Source organism: Nycticebus coucang, chromosome 23, assembly GCF_027406575.1.
Source record: "Nycticebus coucang isolate mNycCou1 chromosome 23, mNycCou1.pri, whole genome shotgun sequence".
Classification (NCBI taxonomy): domain Eukaryota; kingdom Metazoa; phylum Chordata; class Mammalia; order Primates; family Lorisidae; genus Nycticebus; species Nycticebus coucang.
In genome coordinates this window covers 5,801,213-5,823,521 of record NC_069802.1, presented here as the reverse complement: position 1 = coordinate 5,823,521, position 22,309 = coordinate 5,801,213, and the positions used below count along the sequence as shown (strand labels likewise).

Sequence of the window (22,309 nt, the reverse complement as noted above, 5' to 3'; positions counted from 1 at the left end):
TCTAAGAATGTTAAAGACAAGCTAATCTATAATGTTCTGTAAGTTAGGTGTATGTTAAATGCAGTTTTTACTTCAATTATTTTCAACTTATAATGAATTTATTAAGATGTAACCCCATCATAAGTTGAGGAGCATCTATATCAGATATGTTTTAAATCAAAATGAGGTTAAAAGAGATAAAAGACATACATTAAGTAAACAATAAAATGTTTACTACAGCAAGAAGATACAAAAATTATTAACAGTTACACACCACTTAATGACAGACCATCAAAATATGTGAAACAAAATTTACAGAATTGAAGAAAGAAATAGACAGTTCTACAATAATAGTTGGATATTTCAATACCCCACTCTTCACAATGGAAAAAGCAACTAGACAAAATAAGTAAGGAAACAGAGAAACCACACAATTCCACTGCTGAGTATAAACTCAAGAGACCTGCAAACATGTCCACACAAAAACTCATACAAGAATATTCAGAGAAGCATTATTCATAATAGCTTAAAAAACAGAAGCAGCCCAACTGTCTATCAATGGATGACTGGATAAACAAAATGTGATGTACTAATACAATGAAATATTATTCAGCACTAAATAGGAACGAATTACTGTGCATCCTGTGTATAACATGGACTCATCCTGTGTATAACATGGAGGCATCCTGTGTATAACAAGGAGGCATCCTATGTATAACATGGAGGTATCCTGTGTATAACATGGATGCATCCTGTGTACAGTTGGAAGGCATCCTGTGTATAACATGGAGGCATTCTGTGTATAACAGGGACACACCCTGTGTATAACATGGACGCATCCTGCGTACAATTGGGAGGCATCCTGTGTATAACAGGGATGCATCCTGTGTATAACAAGGAGGCATCGTGTATATAACATAGAGGCATCCTGTGTATAACATGGAGGCATCCTGTGTATAACATGGACACATCCTGTGTATAACATGGAGGCATCCTGTATATAACATGGACGCATCCTATGTACAATTGGGAGGCATCCTGTGTATAACAGGGACGCATCCTGTGTACAACAAGAAGGCATCATGTATATAACGTAGAGGCATCCTGTGTATAACATGGAGGCATCCTGTGTATAACAGGGACACGTCCTGTGTATAACATGGACGCATACTGTGTATAACAGGGACGCATCCGTGTATAACACGGACGCATCCTGTGTATAACAGGGACACATCCTGAGACCATCACTCAAAGTGAAGAAGCCCCATGTAAAGGATCACATATTGTGTGATGCTTTTTACATGAAAAGTTCAGAAAAGGAAAATCCATAAAGAAAGAAAACAGATTAGTTTTGGTCAGGAGCTGAGCAAAAGCATAAATAGGGGAACAAAGGGTATTACATTTCTTTTTGCAGTGATGAAAATATTGTAAAATTAGATCATCATGATGGTTGCATAATTCTGTGAACATACTATTGTAAAACTCCTGAATTGTACACAGTAAAAGGTAACTTTTATGGCATAATTTGGATATTATGGCTAATATCTCAGAAAACAGTTGTTTTTAAAAAGTGAATAAGAGGGATAATGCATTTTCACCTGAAATAGAAGATTTAAGATCTAGTTATCAAAGATATGATAAGAGAGCAGAACACTTTCAGCTTTCAGCACATCAATTCAGAACAGAGTTTCCAGGCTCTTATTTTTTTTATGTATCGTATTATCTTTGACCCAAAAGGTCTTGGTTGACCAATGATTCTTTCCCTCCCCTTAAAGCTCAATAAATGTCTAAACATTTATAAAATATGTAAGGAGGAGGAGTAAAAATTAAAATCCAGATGAGATTTTAACCTTAAAAAATAACTTCCTTGCTGAAACACAACATGAAAGCTAACTGTGGGCCTTTTCCTTTTCCACATGACGACTACATTTTGAAATGCAACTAATGAAACTCCAAAAGTAACAGATGTCACATAAAGCCTATTTCACATTTGCAAAGCCCATCTGAGCTCCACAGTGCAATGTGGGGGTATTCTGGTAAAAACTCTGCAAACTGTCACATTCTATGTGTTAGTATCACTTAAGGGCCCCCCAGGAGGAAATGTCTCCAGGGGAGACTGTTATTTGGTACCATGTGTCAGGAGGTTGTTCCGTGGTTTCCTACCCTGGATGTCTGGGTAGCTCTAAATGTCTGGTCACTGAATTTTAGGACTAAAGTGGACTTCAATGAGTTTTACATATGCCAGAAATTTAAACTAACATCTTAATTGGAAAATAATGGTAAAAGGACAAGATAAAATTATAATTCTGCAAGGTATTAATGCAGATACAACACATTAAATAATACTTTAAATAAAATTGGTTAAATAAACATGTGGCAGAAGCGTGCTCAAGTATCACTAACAAAAGTCATAAATCATATATTAGAAATCTAAAATGACTGCATTATCTATTCATTCAACTAATATTTCAATTGAATTCTGGCTACACGGCAATAAAAAATAAAACAGTCTACATACTCTTTCTGCTCTGCTGGAGCTTAAAATTTGTTCAGTAATGCGCCTACTATAGCAAAGAAAGCAAGAAAATTAAATGATGAAGCATGAAAAACTTGGAAGAACACCGATCTCAGAATCCTAAGATCTAAATCCCAATTTCACATCTGCCAGTTATTAGAAAATGATACTGGATACATCAACTCAATTTCTCTAAACCTCAATTTGGGGAAGTTATCATATACCTTGAAAAATGGTGTGTGATATTACCCGGTTTTTGTATCGCATTGGTTTATTATAAGGATCACAAAGTAAATATTCCAACATAGCTTGAAAACTTTTCAAGTTCTATGAGCTTAGGCATTGCTACTGAAATGTATAAAAATGTATAAAAACCATCAAATTCCTTGCAATAAATAATTTTAGATAATGTAGACAGTATATGGAGAGTCAATGTGGTCTGACAGAAAAGCTCAATGCTAACTGTCAAGTACATTAATAGCAAGGAATGACACATATTCAAAGGTTTTGGCCTTTCTCCACTTAACAATTCTAATTTCACCTGGATTTCCTCTGCATGTTAAATTAGGCCCACGTACTCAAGCATCATTCTAGCCGTAGGGAGAGAAAATGAGTCAAACAGACATCTACCAAACTTCCAAGGTCAGCAACAACGGCCATATGTTTCTTTACTCTTTGGGGCATATGTTTGCCAACTCTATTTGAATCTTAACAAATAATGAAAACTTCAATATACAGACAAATCCTCTTAATAGAAGAAAATAACAATTGCTGTAATTGCAACCACATTAACTGGACTGAGTCTCAGTTTAAATTACTCCTGTACTTCTGATAGAAGTGTTTTCTGATAGAAAACACTGTCCTTAGGAACAATTAAGTGCTTAAGACATGAACAAATTATAAAACCTCAAAATTAAACTCATGAGGAAAATAAATTTAGCTTGGCGTAATTCTGGTTTGCAATGTTACTGTCAGATAATAAACAAAAAAATCATGGGAGTCACTGGTGAACGCTAAGTGTACAACACAGTTAATACCTATAGGTGCTCTCTGAAACAATGGAATCCCATCTGCTTTGGGCTGGAGAAATAGAATAAACCTGCTTTTTCTCAAACATGGGCAAATGAATACTGTGAAAAGCTGAAAGTCAATTTAATCCTTCCCTTCCCAGCCCAAAATAAAAATAAATACTCTGTCTCAGACCTAAGATGTGATATCCCTTTGTGGATTTTCATTAAAAAGAGAGGAACAAACAAGAAAATGACTATGGACAGATGAGCTCTGTATAATTTTCAATCACATAACCTTGTTTCAGGAGGTAGAAAATAAGAGGCAAGACAACTGCGGAGGTTTTGACAATGACTGTGCTCTGATGACATTTTATCAGCACTGATCAGATCAGAGCTGAAGATCCATAGCATTTTCTGCACACATCAACTCCACCTTGCATTCTGGAAGTTTAATAACTTTATGAAAGATCTGCAGGGCAAGGAGGGACAGAGTCACATTCCAGAAGATGTCACCTGCCACATCTCACCATCTCATCATGCCCCATGTCCACACTTTCTTCTTTTCCCCTCTCTCTCCAGATCTTTTTCTGAAATAACTAACAAATCCCTCCCTTTGTCCACACACCAAAGAGCTTCATACATGCCATTTTTCTCAAGGTGTGATTATTTATCATTCACCAACATGTAAAATAAATTTCACAGCCAATAAAAAAGGGAGAAGTGGTTTGAAAAGAAGTTTGAAAAAACAAGAACACCTCAAGAACATGGGGGGCTATCTTCTCTTAAATCACTTACCATCCCGCTATAGAATTGGTCCTTTGGCAAGGGAAAAACAACTTAGGAGATGGAGCACCAGGCTTGTAGGAGCAGCCACCAGTTCTTGAGGGAGGCGCTGGGAGTGAGACAATCTCCTAGCCGGCATGGAGATGTTTTGCTGCCTGGAGACAAGCCCTCAAGCAACTGCAGACATTAATGAGTTAAGATTGGTCACTCATTAGCAAGCGGATGTTGTACTTCTGACATTTGTAGTGCAACAGGGTGGGAGTCGAGCCCGTGGAGAAAAAGCAGGTGTTGGTCATTAAGCATGCAGCTTCAGTATGTGGGGCCCCCCCCACCTGTTGTATAATGCTTCAGTAAAAGGCCACGGCAGAGGTTACTCGGGGCTCTCCCTGAAACTATGCAGCGCCCACCTCTTGCAGGCTTGTGCCTTCAATCTGTGTCCCAGCTATTTTAATTCAGGCAGTGACAGGGTGCTACAGCGGCACCGACAACAACTAAATAAGCACCTTTACTTCCTTCTTAACTATGTCAAAATAAGTAACTTAAAACTTCAAAACAAGGCTGGACACTGGCTCATGCCTATAATCCCAGAACTTTGGGAGGCCAAGAGAGAAGGATCAGTTGGTGCCAGGAGTTCATGACCAGTCTTGGCAATTGCCAGACCCCTGTGTTCTACAAAAACAAAAAAGGAAAAATTAGCGCAGCAGGACTCTAACAGCAGCTGAGGCAGAAGGATCACTAGAGCCCAGGAATTTGAGGTGCAGGGAGCTAGCCCTGACAACAAAGTGAGGCTGGGAGGATGGAGGGAAGGTAGGGAGGGAAGGAAGGATAGAGGGAGAAAAAAGGGAGGGAGGGAGGAAACAAGGGAGAGAGGGAGGGAGGGAGGAAGGGAGGGAAGAAAGAAGGAAGGATAGAAGAAAGGAGAAAGGGAGGGAAGAAAGACAGAAAGGAGGGAGGGAGGAAAGAAGGGAGGGAGGGAGAAAGGAAAGAAGGAAGAAAGGAAGGAAAGAAAGGATAGAAGGAAGGGAGGGAGGGAGAGCCCAAAAAAGGAAGGGAGGAAGGATAGAAGGAACAGAGGAAGGGAGGGAGGGTAGAAGGGAGGGAGGAAAAGAAAGAAGGAAAGAAGGGAGAAAGGGAGGGGAAAGAAAACAAGAAAGGAAAGAAAGAAATTTCAAAACAGAAGCACAAACACTCATCAGTCAGCCTCTTAAAAATCACTGGCACAATACTGGGGCTAGCAGCACAAATTTTCATACCTTAGAAATGTTGAGTGGCATCCATACATTTTCATTTCTTCCCCAGTCCCTTTCTGGACAGGTGAATACGCAATTCAGATTTAAGAAAAAGCCATTCAGCTATGCTTACCAGACAACGGAGTGGTGATTTGCCTGGGGACCAGAGATTAAACACCTACCTGTGAGTTCCACAGACATTAAAGGCAACTTGCATTCAGAAGCTGCAAACTTACTTATATTCCAGTGGCTTTGGTCCCCTGGGAGCGAAGCGCCCGTCGTCCAGGCTGAAATGTGCTGGCTGGGAGGAGCAGTAGACACCACAGGGCTCTTGTCATAGATTGTGTTTGTGAGAATAACATCCGAGGTTTGGCCTTTACCATCAGTGACCAAAGGTTCACTTCCATTTGATTTAAAATAAGTCTTTTTTAATGTTCCTGAAAGACAAATATACATTCCTAGAATTATTTACTTTTAAAAAAAAACGTATTAAGAAAACTCCACGCCAGGCGTGGTGGCTCATGCCTATAATCCTAGCACCCTGGGAGGCTGAGACAGGTGGATTGCCCTGAGCTCAGAGGTTTGAGACTAGCCTGAACCAGAGTGAGACTCCGTCTCTACCAAAAAAAAAGCCGGGCATTGTTTTTTTTTTTTTTTAGTAGTAGTCCCAGCTACTTGGGAGGCTGAGGCAAGAGAATCTCTTGCCCAAGAGTCTCTTAAGCCCAAGAGTTGGAGGTTGCTGTGAGCTGTGATGCCAGGACACTCTACTGAGGGCCACAAAGTGAGACTCAGTCTCAGTAAAAAAAAAAATAATAATAATTAATAAATAAAAGAAAAAAGAACTTAAACTAAGACAATTGAAAGCAAAATTTAAAAAAGGGGGGGGGGAGAAAACTCCAGAGCCACTCTAATATGTGTACTTTCTCCAGGCAAACAGACAAAGACAATGGCTGCCACAATGACCTCCCTCCTGGGGGCAACCACAGAATTTCTCTTCTACCACAAATCACACAGCCTCACCACGAAACACGGCTTTCTCCAGAGCTTGATGTTTAAAAACTGAGTCTCCCATATAGATTTCCTGGTGCCGAAGGAATTTAGGGCAATTCTACCTCACCCAGGACCCACCAAATAAATGTGGTGCACCTGACAGAGCTTCCTCCCTGCTCTCTCGGCTGCTCGGTCTCTCGCTGATCATCCTGTGCTAGCTGGGACCCAGCACTCACACGTACATTTCCCCACATATTGCACTGATGGTCAGTAAACTGTGTAACATAAATAAAGTAACGGGGCTCATATATTTACCCAGACTTATAGAAACCAAAAACAAGTAAAACTCTTAATATAGGACCAAATAAAAGAAGAAACTAAATTATCATCATCTTTAATGAGAAGCTACAAACCATAATTATTAATATATGAATCAGGAAGTACGAAGATTATCAACCGGTCACTTTCTCAAGGTATCCATTCACTGACAAAGTAATGAGCCAAACCTAAGGTTACTGAAAAGCACCTAACTTGTCTTTAGGCAGAAACTTTTGAAAACCTTGAAAGAGATCGTGTATTTTTAATTCAGTCAAAATAGACAGCAGACTATGTTTCCAGAACAGAGCACTGTTAGTCAAGGATGCCTCAAAAATAAATGAACATAATATTGATCCATCCTTAGAAAATACCCAAGGGAGATTTTTCTTTTCTAAAAACACTTACAGTAAATGCTGTAATTGACTTTCACTTTTCTAAATAGTCCCATGGATCATTAAAAATAAAAGAAATATAAATAAAATGTTTAATATCAGTCTATGGAAAAAATTTCTTTCCATATGTTTGACACTTGGAAAACATTAACTTACAAATCAAAATAGAAAAGCAGCTGTTTCTAGCTAACTAAGGTCAACAGTTTCATCAGCCAAAGGATTCTAAATAAAACATTAGTGGGTAAAAGTTAAATCATGACCATGTGATGTAGGTAACACATTCTCCAAACTGTGTGATGATGAGCAAATATCAAACGCAGTTTGGTGAAATGAAGGACTTCGGTTAATTGGTTTTGATTTTCAGTATGATTTAGAATTTGTCCTGGATCAAAATAAACATATTCAATAGGCTTGATTACTCTATAAAATGTATTTCATTCATACAGAAAAATCTACTAATCAATTACATATAATTTTACTTTCATCCATTTGTCAGTTGCTGTCTTCTTTATTTATTTTGGCACAAAGAGATTTTTTCCATAAGGTAATATTTATGCTATTGTGGCTGTAATGAGTATATAAAGCCCATTAACTTGATTTATTTATCTTGCTGAGTCCATGAATCCACATCCAGCTTTGTCAATATAAATTTAACAAAGGACAATTTCTCAATGTTATACCCGAGTACTTCTCTTAAAATGAGTTCCTTATCATATAAAATATTTCAATGCTTGTTCTTAACATTCTGTTTGTAATGATTAGCCTTATTAATAATCTTTCCTTGTCATTTTAAACAAACTGTGATTTGTTTAAAATGTTGTTAAAATTTGTTAAAATGTAGCCGGGCGTTGTGGCGGGTGCCTGTAGTCCCAGCTACTCCGGAGGCTGAGGCAGAGAATCGCTTAAGCCCAGGAGTTGGAGGTTGCTGTGAGCTGTGTGATGCCACGGCACTCTACCGAGGGCTATAAAGTGAGACTCTGTCTCTACAAAAAAAAAAAAAAATTTGTTAAAATGGTGAAAGCCTTTATAACATCTTTTACCCTAAGAAGTCCTTTGAAACATTGACTTTTTAATAAGAAAACACTGACTTGAACAACGACTCTTTTTTTAAAATGGTAGTTTCCTTGCTCTTAAACTCCATGGATCGATGTAATTTGGCAGAATATAGAGAAAGATAATGTATGACATTTATGGAAGCTAATGTTTTTAGCGTGTACTTATGAGGTTTTGAAGGGAGGAGAGAGAGAGAGGAAACATAGACAGGGAAAACCTAAAAACTGTATCTTTAAAAGCCTGAGCTCATTGGACAATTTGTTTTCAAGTATCTCTGGAAACTGACCAAGTCCCAACACATTTGGTTGTCCACTTTGCATTTTTTTAAAAGCGCAAGAATTAGAATTCAATAAGACTAAACACTCAACCTGCACCACGATGAGCTATCAATATGCTAAGAACTATCAGCTCATCATGGAGTATTTATTCTTCAAACGTGCCCCATCTTTTTCTACATCTCTTTTTTTATAGTGCTGTGGTTCCACAGCCTGACCACCTGGATTTAAATCCCATCTCTACCACTTCTTAGTCCTGAGACTTTGGGCAAATTCTCAATTGCCATAAAAGAAGGAAAATAAAAGTCCTGCCTCGTGGAGCTGGCCATTAGGATCAAATTAGTCAACGCAGACAATAACACTCAGAATGACTCTTGGCATAGTAAATTCTCCATCACTCTCAGTCATCAGAACATTATTATGGTAATGTTAATAAAATTGTCTTCTCTGGGGCTACTCAGGTAGTTTCAGATAAATACCAATTTCCTTTTACTGTGAGTGAATGCTAGCGTCACAAAATGGCTAATTTTCAGAAGCTAATCATTTAACCCACTTTTGGAGTAAGAGAACTGTGGCTCTGTCACACTGAATTATTAGTAAGGCTGCCAGGTTGCATGGCTCCAAAGTGTTTCAGCTCTATAACAAAAAATGACTTAACAATGTTTAAGAAATAATCTGTAATTCTAATCTAACCAAAATTTTCTGATTCCTCATAAAGGAGATGTTGGGCAGGCACTGGGGTAGGCAGAACAAACAACGATCCCCCAGAAATGCCCACCTCTTAGTGCCCAGAACATGCTACTATGTTACTGTACCTGTCTGACATGGCAAAAGGATAGTGTGGGTGCATGTAAAGTGAGGATCTTGAAATGGGGAGATGATGTTGGATCATTTAGGTGAGCACAGTGTAATCACAAAGATATTTATAAGCAAAAGTGGGAGGTAAGAGAGTGTGTGTGTCAGAGTCATCAAGTGTGAGGAATATTCAATGGGACATTGATTGATTTAAATATGGATGGAGCCACAGTCCAAGGAATGCAGGAAGCCACTAAACAAAGGTGTCCCACCTTTTTTTCTCTGCCATATATTGGGGGAGTAGGGATTGCCGTGGGCCATACAGTAAATACACAAACACCGAGAAAAGCTGCTTAGCAAAGAAAAAGTCTGTGCCTACTTTCCATGATACCGACACCAAATATAAGCAAAAATGTCCTCACAAAATCAGTGTGCAGCCCATGGGCTGCAGGTAGGACACCCCTGCTAGAAGCTAGAAAAGATAAGGGAAAAGCCCCCAAGAGCATCCAGGGAGCATATCTTAATTTTAGCCCCATGAGACTTATTCTGGATGTCTGATCTGCAGAACTCTAAGATAGTTAGTTCATGCTGTTTTTAAGCTGCCACGTTTGGGGTAATTTGAGTAATTTGTTATAAGAACTATAAGAAACTAATATAGCCACCTTGCTAAATGCCCTCACTATAGCATCAATTGATTTAACCTTCCAGCAATCCTAAGAAGCAGGTAATATAATTACTCCCTCTTTACAGAGTTTTAGAAAGAAGGAAACTAAAGTTCACAAGGGTTAATTAGCTTGCCCAAGAATTAAGTGGAAACATTACACAGAGACACGCATTCATTCACCCACAAACACTTCTCATCACAGACAAAGTATTTAGTTAATAAAAAAAAAAATCAACCATTATAAGCTCACAGAATTTATCTTCCTATGATGTGGTTTTTAAAATGAATTCCTTATCTTTGTGTCTTCAGCCATGTGTGATGCATTTACTTTACATTTTCTATGTGCCAGGAACTTCACATTCACCCTCTCCTGAGAACACAAAATTTAGTAAGAGGTTCTTACTATCAAGATGTTTGTAAATAAGTTGAGGGAGACAGGAATGTAATCTAAAAAATACAAACCGTGCCACAAGAGCTTTGAAAATGATATGCGCAAGACAATCTGGTGGTGAAAAATTGAAAAATGGCCATCAATCAATTGGAAAAAGTCAGGAAAGCTTTTCCAAGGAGCACATCCTTCATATGAATTGGAAAAAATGATTAGGGATTTTCTAGGTTTGAGCAAAGTATTTGTAGGGAGGAGGGTGGGGTGCGGTACAGGGAGTGAAACATTTTTTAGCTGGAACAAAGGGGGAAAGATACAGAAAAGCAGAGCCCAGAGTAATTAAACATGGCTAGCACATGGGAAGCTGGTAAGAGAAAAGCCTGGAGCAGGAATGGAAGCCAGATGGAAAGGATAGGTCTTATTAAAGACTTGGAATTTATCTTGCTATGGAAAACTTTTGAAGGGTCTTAAACAGGGTGAAGCATTTTTAGAATCATCACTCTGGCAACAGGGTGATGTTTGAAAGTAGAAGGCTATTGTAATAGTCCCAGTGAGAAAAGAGTAAGTGAGGCAAAGCCCTGGGAACAAACGGTGCATTTAGGAGAGAGCTTTCAGAGGCAGAATCAATGGACTCCAGGGAAGGGATCACAGATGCCTCCCAGGGACCTGGTTTGGGCCACTGAGCAAACGAGGGTAGTCACAGCTGAGATGGGTCTGGTCATCATCGCTGTTCACCAAATATTCTCAATTTTCTTCTCTTCTACCAGAACACATGCTGAGGGTTCCACATTCCCTGTCTCTTGGGAAAGACCTTGCATCAAGTTCAAGATGATAAGCAAAAGTGGAAAGTGTTGCTTCTGGGCAGAACTGTTTAATTGCTGATGTCAGAGTCCTCAGAGCCAGGCACAGTGGCACACACCTGTAATCCTAACTCTCTGGGAGGCCGAAACAGGTGGATTGCTTGAGCTCAGGAGTTCAAGACCAGCCTGAGTCAGAGCCAGACCCTGTCTCTAAAACTAGCTGGTCACTGTGGTAGGTGCCTGTAGTCCCAGTTACTTAGGAGGCTAAGGCAAGAGGATCACTTGAGTTCAGGAGTTTGAGGTTGCTCTGAGCTATGATATCAAGCACTCTACACAAGGCATCAGAGTGAGACTCTGTCTCAAAAGAAAAAAAAAAAGAGTACTTAGAGCTCTGGTACAATACCCACAAAGGTTCAGGATGGTGACAGGCCCATCAGTTTGGTCCCTGAAGGGCTTGAATGAGCACAGTCCACACACACACACCATCTCACTAAGGACATATACCATCAGTAAATAATTAACCTTTGTTGATTTTAAACCACTAATATTTGGGGATTTGTTGTTGTTGCTACAAGGCAGTCTAGTCAATTCTGACTGATACAATGGGCAATAAGGAATGAAAAATAAATGTCTTGAAGCTTACTTTTGTTGTTAAATACATAAATTGAGTATAAAGTGCTTGTGAAACATTCAAGAGGAACAGAAGCCCAAATCATAAGAAATTTAAAGATCTCCTCCAGAACACCTTGCCAGACTCCTGTACAAAACTGCCCTTCTGCTATGCCCCCAGAGCACACACTGCTTATCTCACAGCACAGATACACAACTGGAATTGTTCTATGCACACCTGTCTTGAGCACCCCGCAGAGCACCAAGCATTAGTAAAGGCATCAGTAAATATTTGAACATACAAATGATGAATGAAGGGGATGGGTGTAAAGGAAGAGGATGGATTAGGCCAGACACCCATCATTTAATGGACAGGTAGAGAAAGGTGAGCTAAGGGAAACTCAGAGAGAGCAGCCAGAGAAATAGAAGGATAGTCAAAAATGATAATATGGGCTGGGAGTTTATGGTTTACACCTATAATCCTAGCACTCTGGGAGGTTGAGGTGAGAGATGGCTTGAGCTCAGGACTTGAAGAATAGCCTGAATAAGAGCAAGACCCTGTCTTTACTAAAAATAGAAAAACTAGCTGGGTGTCATGGTGGACTCCTATAGTCCCAGCTACTCTGGAGGCTGAGGCAAGAGGACCACTTAAGCCCAAAAGTTTGAGGTTGCTGTGAGCTATGACACTACAGCACTTTACCTAGGGCAACAGAATGAGACTCTGCTACAAAAAATATAATAATAATAGTAAATAATAATATGAAGGCAGAGTTGACAGTGAAGGGCACTTGAAGAAGAAAGGAGTCAACACTGAGCAATGTCGCCCCTGGGTACCACGCTGGAGCAGAGAGAGGAGTTGACACTGAGCAAGGTCGCCCCTGGGTACCACACCTAAGCAGAGAGAGGAGTCAGCACTGAGCAAGGTCGCCCCTGGGTACCACACCTGAGCAGAGAGAGGAGTCAGCACTGAGCAATGTCGCCCCTGGGTACCACGCCTAAGCAGAGAGAGGAGTCAGCACTGAGCAAGGTCGCCCCTGGGTACCACACTGAAGCAGAGAGAGGAGACAGCACTGAGCAAGGTCGCCCCTGGGTACCACACCTGAGCAGAGAGAGGAGTTGACACTGAGCAAGGTCGCCCCTGGGTACCACACCTGAGCAGAGAGAGGAGTTGACACTGAGCAAGGTCGCCCCTGGGTACCACACCTGAGCAGAGAGAGGAGTTGACACTGAGCAAGGTCGCCCCTGGGTACCACACCTGAGCAGAGAGAGGAGTCAGCACTGAGCAAGGTCGCCCCTGGGTACCACACCTAAGCAGAGAGAGGAGTCAGCACTGAGCAAGGTCGCCCCTGGGTACCACACCTAAGCAGAGAAAGGAGTCAGCACTGAGCAATGTCGCCCCTGGGTACCACACTGAAGCAGAGAGAGGAGTCAGCACTGAGCAAGGTCGCCCCTGGGTACCACACCTGAGCAGAGAGAGGAGTTGACACTGAGCAAGGTCGCCCCTGGGTACCACACCTGAGCAGAGAGAGGAGTCAGCACTGAGCAAGGTCGCCCCTGGGTACCACGCCTGAGCAGAGAGAGGAGTCAGCACTGAGCAAGGTCGCCCCTGGGTACCACGCCTGAGCAGAGAGAGGAGTCAGCACTGAGCAAGGTCGCCCCTGGGTACCACGCCTGAGCAGAGAGAGGAGTCAGCACTGAGCAAGGTCACCCCTGGGTACCACACCTGAGCAGAGAGAGGAGTCAGCACTGAGCAAGGTCGCCCCTGGGTACCACACCTGAGCAGAGAGAGGAGTCAGCACTGAGCAAGGTCACCCCTGGGTACCACACCTGAGTAGAGAGAGGAGTCAGCACTGAGCAAGGTCGCCCCTGGGTACCACACCTGAGCAGAGAGAGGAGTCAGCACTGAGCAAGGTTGCCCCTGGGTACCACACCTGAGCAGAGAGAGGAGTCAGCACTGAGCAAGGTCACCCCTGGGTACCACACCTGAGCAGAGAGAGGAGTCAGCACTGAGCAAGGTCGCCCCTGGGTACCATACCCAAGCAGAGAGAGTGTTGGTGGCACCAACTAGCAGTGAACATGCTCATTGTGAACTGATGTAAAGAGACACAGAGCAAGCACAGGTTCTTCATTTTTAGGTCCTGTTCAAGCACACATTGGTTTCCAATGCAACATGTTTCATTAAAAATCGCTGGTGGCCTTGGTAAGAGCAAACACACTAGTATGAAGAGAAAGGGGATGATCAGATTGTAGTGAACAGGGGACAGAACAAAGTGTGGGAATCAATGGGAGTCTTATTAGACTGCAAATTCTGTGAGTGTAGAGTGACACCAGAGATTCTAGGTACCGCATTTCATACGAACTCCCAGGTCATGCTGATACCAACTGTCCACACACCCTACTTTGAGTCCAAGGCTTCAGACCATTCCAAAACGCTTTAGATGTATAATAATACAGAACCTCAAGCCTAAGTAGTTGAAACAAAAAAATACTCCCATGTTTGTGAACCCTGCATAGATGAATCTGTACCAGAAAACCAGAGTTATGAAAAGAATTTGAAGATTAAAATAAATCCTAGGGAGTCAGGTCACAAAAGATACTAGGAGAATCTTAAATGTTTGGTGTGAGGAAATCAGCATGTGGGAGGTTTTTGCTTTTTAAAAATGATATTCAAAATACAGCATTACAAGTAAGGAAGTTAAGATTCTTATAATTCCAAATTCTTATAAAAGCTGCTAAGGAATTTGCTAAGAGAAATACTGTATTTGAGCTCAATGATCTTCAGTTCATCCAGTGTTTTTGAGGAGAAAAGTCACTTTTGAGGAGATATATTTCTCTTGAGTTCAAGAAAAGTCTTACCTTTCTATATTCCATATACTATTATAAATTTTCTTTCTTTTTTATTTTCTTAGAAAATCAACAAGCCACATATAGACATTTTATAGTATTAATAAAACTAGAGAGATTGTTTTGGGCCATTCCTCATAAGCTTATGGCTAAAATAAAGAAATTTTATTTTATATGTGAATGAGTGGATGAGGGGAAGATCCTTTAGAACCAAGTCTTCAAGATCCTAGGAAAACAAAAGTTAGAAGCGTTCTAGAGAGTTCTTGGATCATAACTGGTGACCTTAAGTAGTTTGAAAAAATTAATTCAGCCTTGCCCCAGACATTAGTAGGACTCACTGCCCTCTTACCAACTTCAACCCTTTGTCCTCACAGCTGTCAAAGCACCTGTTAAGAGTTCCAATCAAGAAATCGTTGTAAAGGCCCTTGTCAAAAAGCTTTTATCCCCTGTGTTTTTTCTTCTAGAAATTTTATGGCTACAGGTCTTATGTTTTAATCCATTTTGACCAGATTTTTGTATGAAGATGTGATTTGAGCATCTAATTTCATTCTTTTGCAAGTGGATGTCTAGTTTTCCTGACACCATTTGTTGAAGAGACTATCCTTTTCCCCTTGCATATTCTTAGCACCTTTGTTGAAGATTTGATGACCCTGAATACACATGGGTTTATTTCTGCACTCTGTATTCCATTTCTTTAATCTGCGTGTCTGTTTTAATGCCAGTGCTATACTGCTGTGATTACTGTAGGTTTATAATACACCTCTGTTAAGTTGACCACCCAAGGGACTATAACAAACTGATCAACATGCAGAGGTGGTCAACATGAGGATGTAGGCCTGCTGTAGTGTTACCTACATGTGGTGCATTTCCAGTCTATGAAAATTAGGTCAACTTACGGAGGTAGTCAATGTAGGAGGTGGTCAACTACAGAATTCTGCTGTATTTTTGTATTAATTAGGTGGCATTTGAGCACTGCAGATGTTGAAGCAATGTACAACATGGCTTCTTGCCATGCTCTGTTTTGTTTGCTGTCTGACATTCTCTATAAGGATATAAGCTCCTGGCTGGGGTCTCATGCCTATAATCCTAGCCCTCTGGGAGGCCAAGGAAGGCAGATCCCTTGAGCTCTGTAGTTCCAGAAGAGCCTGAGCAACAGTGAGACCCCATGTCTACTAAAAAAAGAAAAAAATAGGCAGGCATTATGAAGGGCACCTGTAGTCTCAGCTTCTTGGGACGCTGAGGCAGGAGGATCACCTGAGTCCAGAAGTTTGAGGTTGCTGTGAACTATGATGATGCCTGTGGCCCTTTAGCCTGGGCAAAAAAAAAAATAGACAAGTGGGATTACATCAAACTAAAAAGTTTCTACACAGCAAACAAAACAAAACGGAAGGGCAACTTACAAGATGGGAGAAAATATTTGCAAGCCATATATTTGTAAAGAGTTAATATCCAAAATATAAAAAGAACTCCTACAACTCAAACAACTTGAATTTTTTTAATGCGTAAAGGGGCTAATAGAAGTTTCTCCAAAGAAGTCATACAAATAGCTGATCAGGATAGGTGCCAGTGCTCAACATCACTAATCATCAGGGAATTGCAAATAAAAAACACAATGAAAGAAAACCTTATACCTGTTAGGTTATCAAAAAGCAAAAGATAACAAGTATTGGACATGGAGCAAAGTAAATACTTGTACACTGTTGTTGGGAAGGTAAGCTACTGCAACCATTATGGAAAACAATATGGATGTTCCAAAAAAAATTAAGAATAAAACCATATGATCCAGAAATCCCATTCCTAGTACTATAACCAAAGGAACTGAAATTAGGATCTTAAGAGATACCTGCATTCCCATGTTCACTGCAACATTATTCACAATAAGCAAGACAGGGAAGCAGCTGGCATGCCCCTGTGTGATGAATGGATAGAGACAGTATGATGCGTGTGCACATACACACACACACACGCACGCAGAGCAGGATTACTCAGTCTGAACAAGGAAGGAAATCCGGCCATTTTTCACAACGTGGATGAAGCTGGGTGACGTTATGCTTAGTGAAATAGCCTGACACAGGACAAATACTACATGATCCAACTGATATGAGAAATCTAAAATAGTCAGACTCGTAGAAGCAGAGAGTAGAATGGTGATTGTCAGTGGGGGGAGGATATTAAATTGTATAAAGTTTTGCTAATGCAAAATGAGTAAATCCTACAGATTATAGTTATATAGCATAGTATCTCCAGTTAACAGTGATTCACTGCATACTTAAAAAATTTGTTTAAGAGGGAATGTACGTTAAATATCCTGATTATGAAAATATAATAATAATAGTAAATAAGGAAGATGGAAGGAAACTTTTGGAAGTGATAAATATGTTTAAGGCATAAATTGTGGCAGTGGTTTCACAGGTATATAACTATCTCTAAACTCAGAAAGTTGTAATACATTAAATATATACAACATTTCATGTGTCAATCGGCCCTCATTAAAGTGGTTGAATGAATGAGTAAAAGAATGAATGAATGAATGGTGTAACCAGACCCTGTCCCTCCCTCACATCAACATCAGCACTGTGGACTTCATATTCATAGTGCTAAACCCTCAGAGAAGTTGCCCACACCTCAGCCTGAGTTCCCACCCCTGCCATAAGCTCTCTAAGCATCTTGTCTCTGCCTACATAGCAGTGACCACTGTTGCAATTAATTATGTGATAGTTGGTTTAATGCCTTCTTCCCCACTCTGATCCCTGAGGACTTTATTCAACCCTGCACCCAGTGCCTGGTGCACCCCTGTTGCACAAGACAGGCACTCAATAAATGTTTGTTAAATGAATGAACAGTGTCAAATTATAGGTACAATTTTATTTCTTATAAATGTCCCTCTACATAACAATACAATTTTATCCTAAATATTGAAATAATAAACATTAGCATATTATAACATCTCATTATACATAATCTGTATTATGTATACATATAATTTAGTTCAATCTCTGTCAAAGTACTCCAGGACACAAGCTGACTCCTCTAGGCTTAATGATAAGTCTCTGGCATAAGCATAAAAGGCAGGTGAAACTTGCCATCATGTTGTAAATCCAACATGGTCAATTTATTTCTTCCTAGCCACTTAATGGGCAATTAGAATACACTGCAACAATGGTTTGGGGGTTCTGGGTTATAGAGCATGTGGTTACTATGACAAATGGACATATAGATGGAGTTAAATGAGACAAATATTTTAGTTAAATGTGGTTTGACATGTTGAAACTGTTTATTAAATTAATTATCTGATATTTATAAACAAATAAAAACCAATTCTTTACTTTCATAATGAACTTTCTCATTTACAAAAACACTTTCATGAACATTATTTTATTTGACTTCCATAACAATTCTGTGACCTGAAAGAGAATTATCTCCCAGGGAAGGTGAAGTATCTTACCTAAACTCACATGTCCTATAAATGGTAGAGTAAAACCTTAAACCCAGACCTTCCAGTGCCAAGGTACAATGTCAAAAGGCCCATCGACATTAGACTACAACTACAGATACAAACATGTATATGTAATGTAATTTTCTTATTTTTTTTGTTTTTCTTTCAACTTCTTTCAAAACCTGGGTCCTTATTTTAGGGTTTAAATTTTCGGAACCACCAGGAGGGCTATGTCAACTAATGTGATGAAAATGTGTCAAATGGTCTATGAACTAAGTGTATGGTGCCCCATGATCATATTGATCTACACAGCTATGATTTAATAAAAAAAAAATAAATTTTTGGAACCATACGGACAAGAGACTATCTGCCAAGTTAAGAAATACAAAACTGCCACCCTCGGTATATGGGGTCAGCGCCCTACTCACTGAGCCACACCTGGCCCCGACCAAACTGCAACAACAACAAAAAATAGCCGGGCATTGTGGTGGACGCCTGTAGTCCCAGCTACTGGGAAGGCTGAGGCAAGAGAATCACCTAAGCCCAGGAGCTGGAGGTTGCTGTAAGCTGTGATGCCACGACACTCTACCAAGGGCGATAAAGTGAGACTCTGTCTCTACAAAAAAAAAAGAAATACAAAACTAAGTTAAAACTAAACCTTTGTAGCTCAGCTTCAGGTTAAGGGTTGCAATTAGAAACAATTTGCTACTGTTATCTTTTCTAGCCTTCTGCTAGAATAATTATTTGAAAATTCCAACTCTCTTATCTTTGGAAATCTTTTTAGCATCTTGATTTTAGGCATGAGAGAAGCCAAAATACAAAGTTAGAGACGTAGCACATCTGTGTTTGTTAGCATAAAACTTTTATTATCTTTTTGTAATCAATCATCCTTTCATTATTATCTCTGCCTTTTGAAGCTGGAGCTCCTGTTATTTATTGACAATTAGTATCTCAGCATCCCCCAGAACCCTAATGTACACAGAAATAATTACAAAACTTTGAACGAGCATGGAGTTATAAACTCACACCAAACACAAAGTTTTACAAAGTAAGCATAACTTAGAGGGTTTTTCAACAAAGGTATAAAATGGGTGTATTACTCATTACAATAAACATCTCATTTATAAAATAAGGATTATTTATTTGGACAGATATTACTTCCAGATGGCTATGTAGTCTGGTGCAGAATTTATAAAAAGAATGTTTTTGAAGCTGTGTAGGGAAAACCCTGCTTTCTAAAGTTTGCCTACATATAAACAAAAGAGCATTTAGGAGTGGTTACAAATTAGTCACCTCTCTAACCCTTTACATAAGTGATACAAAACTCCATTCTTGGTATATAGCCATGAGAAATTAAAATGTATTTCCTCACAAAAACTCATACATTAATATTCATAGAGGGAGGATTATGCATAATAGGCAAAAGATGGAAATAATCCAATGGCCATTGACCGATGAATGAACAAACACTGTGGCACATCCCAACAGTGCAATGTTATTCAGCCATCAAAAGAAATGAACGCCCTCTCCAACAGGGAGGAATCTTAGACACATTATGCTAAGTGAAAGAAGCCAGTCACACATGCTACATACGTTCATGTGAAAAGTTCAGAATAGGAAATCTGTAGAGACAGAAAACATTATAAATTAGTGGCTGTTTAGGAGTGGGGGTAAGGAGATGGGGAGGGGTGGGCAGGCAAAGGGGACAAATCTCCTAAAACTGCACATATCTGTGAATATACTAAAAACCACTGAATTTTACACTTGATTTTTTAAATATTCGCTTGTTTTCTTTTCTTCTCTCTTTTTTTGTTATGAGACAGTTCTACTCTAGTGCCCCAGGCTAGCGTGCCATGGCATCAGACTAGCTCACAGCAACCTCAAACTCCTAGGCTCAAGCAATTCTCTTGCCTCAGCCTTCTGAGGCACCCTCCACCACACTCAGCTAATTTTTCTTTCTTTTTTTTTTTTTCAGTTTTTGACTAGGGCCGGGTTTGAACCCACTGATATGGGGCCAGCACCCAACTCCTTTGAGCCACAGGCACCACCCTAATTTTTCTATTTTTAGTAGATGAGGTCTTGCTCTTACTCAGGCTGGTCTCAAACTCCTGAGTTCAAGCAATTGTCCTGCCTCAGCCTCCAAGAGTGCTGGGATTACAGGTGTGAGCCACCAACCCAGCCCTGAATTGTATACTTTAAATTCTATCTCAATAAAGCTGTAGGAAAAGGAAAAACTATAGTAAGTTTTACAATAAAAACACTTAAACCACACTTTTGGGGGGGGGAGTCAAGTCTCAAGCTGTCACCCTGGGTAGAGTCGTGGCATCACAGCTCACAAAAATCTCAAACTCTTGGGCTTAAGTGATCCTCCTGCCTCAGCCTCCCAAGTAGCTGGGACTACAGGCACCCACCGCAACACCTGGCTATTTTTTGGTTGTAGTTGTCATTGTCGTTTGGCAGGCCCGGGCTGGATTCGAACCCACTAGCTCCAGTGTATGTGGCTAGTGTCCTAGCTGCTGAGCTGCAGCATGGAGCCAAAACTTTTAATAGCATCCCTTCTTGGCCCTCTGCTCAGAGGCCTCTTAGCATTAAGGGACTTGAAAGTACTTGCCTATACACGTATATCAGCAAGAGACCCTGAGAGCGAGAGGAAATATTCTCCCGTGTTGGAGCCACTGAACATAGCCTCGTGATGACTAGGCTTTTAAAAACCACAGTGGTATGTCTGAGAAACTCCTACCAGACAGATGTTCCCAGAGATAACTCTGGACAAAACACAAAAGGGCAATAAGCAAAAGGCACGTGGAGAGGCCACGTCTACAGGGAAGTTGAGTCTTGCAAGAAGAGAGACGGAGGTGAGGTTCAGGGTTGTTTACCGCCAAGAGCCTGAGAGCAGGCCACAGCTGGACGCCACAGCTGGACACCACAGAGCAAGAGGCGATTAAAACACAGGCAGAAAACCTGCGGGTGTCCTGGGCTCTGTGAAGCCCCCATTTCCAGTCCCTTGGCTTCTTCTCTGCTCATTCTTCCTCCTTTTTTCTTTTTTTTTGGTCTGCCCCCAAGCACCAGCATCCTCCAGAACTCAGCTCTCAGCCTTTAGTCAATATATTTCCTCTTCACAATTTTTCAACTGCTCAGCTATCCCCAGACTCCCACATACATAACCGTAGCCAGACGCCCCTTGCCCCTCGCCTTCTGGATGCCTCTAGCTGCAGACCGTAACAGTGGGTCACGAGTGAAATTCTAAAGTCAGCACAGAAGGCACAAATCATATTTAGTCACAATTTCTCTAGAAATTTCCTTAGGAAGGCAACGTGTTACAGTCCTCCGTTTCTTGGCCCAGCCTGCACTGTCGAATGTACTCAAGATAAACACACTTAAACTTCGGTTCCTCCTGGTATTCCTGGTTGTTCTGGTTGTACCACAAGTATCTTCAACTTACAAACCAACCAGCCAGCCTGCCCTCCATCTCTACCTCCATGGGACTCCTCCTTCCTGCGTTAACAAGATGGCATCAAAATCCACCTTGTCACCCAAGACAGATTTCAAGAAGTCAGCCTTGATGCCTCCCTCTCACCAACATCCAACCGGTCTTGATTTCTATTGATTCTGATGTATCTGATGCCTTATCAACCTCCCATCACCTCTTACTTAGACCATAGCCAGAGCCTGAAAATGGTTTTCCAGAGCCTGAAAATGGTCTTCCTGCTTTCAATTTTTTCTGCCTCCAATCTGCTATGGTGTATCCAGTTCTACCGTCTTTGGGAAATACAAATTTAATCATATTTTTCCTTTCTTGGAAAGATCCTCCAATGTAATCCACCACCCGTAGCAGTGGTTTTCAAGCATTTGTAGCAGATAAATGCTACTTTCAAATAAGTACCATATAACACCCTACAATCTACAAATGGGCATAGCTGCATTTTGTTGGGATTAATTTATTTTATAAGCTCTATGTGTAAAACTTTCGAAAACTAATCAACGAAAAGTAATAGGTAGTTTCAGTGAAATAAAAAAAATTCAAAAATCATTGGTAATGCAATTAGATCCGCATCATCTTGATATATTTCTCTATTTTAGTTGATCGCACACATTCGAAAAATTCTGATTCATATCATTAAATAGCTACCATGATAAGTGTACACTGTTATTCACAATAGTTCACCTTTCAAACTCAGGTTATGGGTCATTTAAAAAAGATAGCAAGATGCAAATCCAAATGAATTAAACTG

General features: G+C 40.4%; 1 protein-coding gene across 5 annotated transcripts in view; it reads right to left on the bottom strand.

Moving 5' to 3' along the window:
- CORIN (corin, serine peptidase) overlaps positions 1 to 22,309 on the bottom strand; it is a 332,111-nt gene that overhangs the window by 277,794 nt on the left and 32,008 nt on the right. For all 5 annotated transcript variants that reach the window (XM_053578127.1, XM_053578126.1, XM_053578129.1 and 2 more), the window contains exon 3: positions 5,753 to 5,953. In XM_053578127.1, coding sequence (XP_053434102.1) covers positions 5,753 to 5,953 — 201 coding nt within the window. The remainder of the gene's footprint in view (positions 1 to 5,752; positions 5,954 to 22,309) is intronic.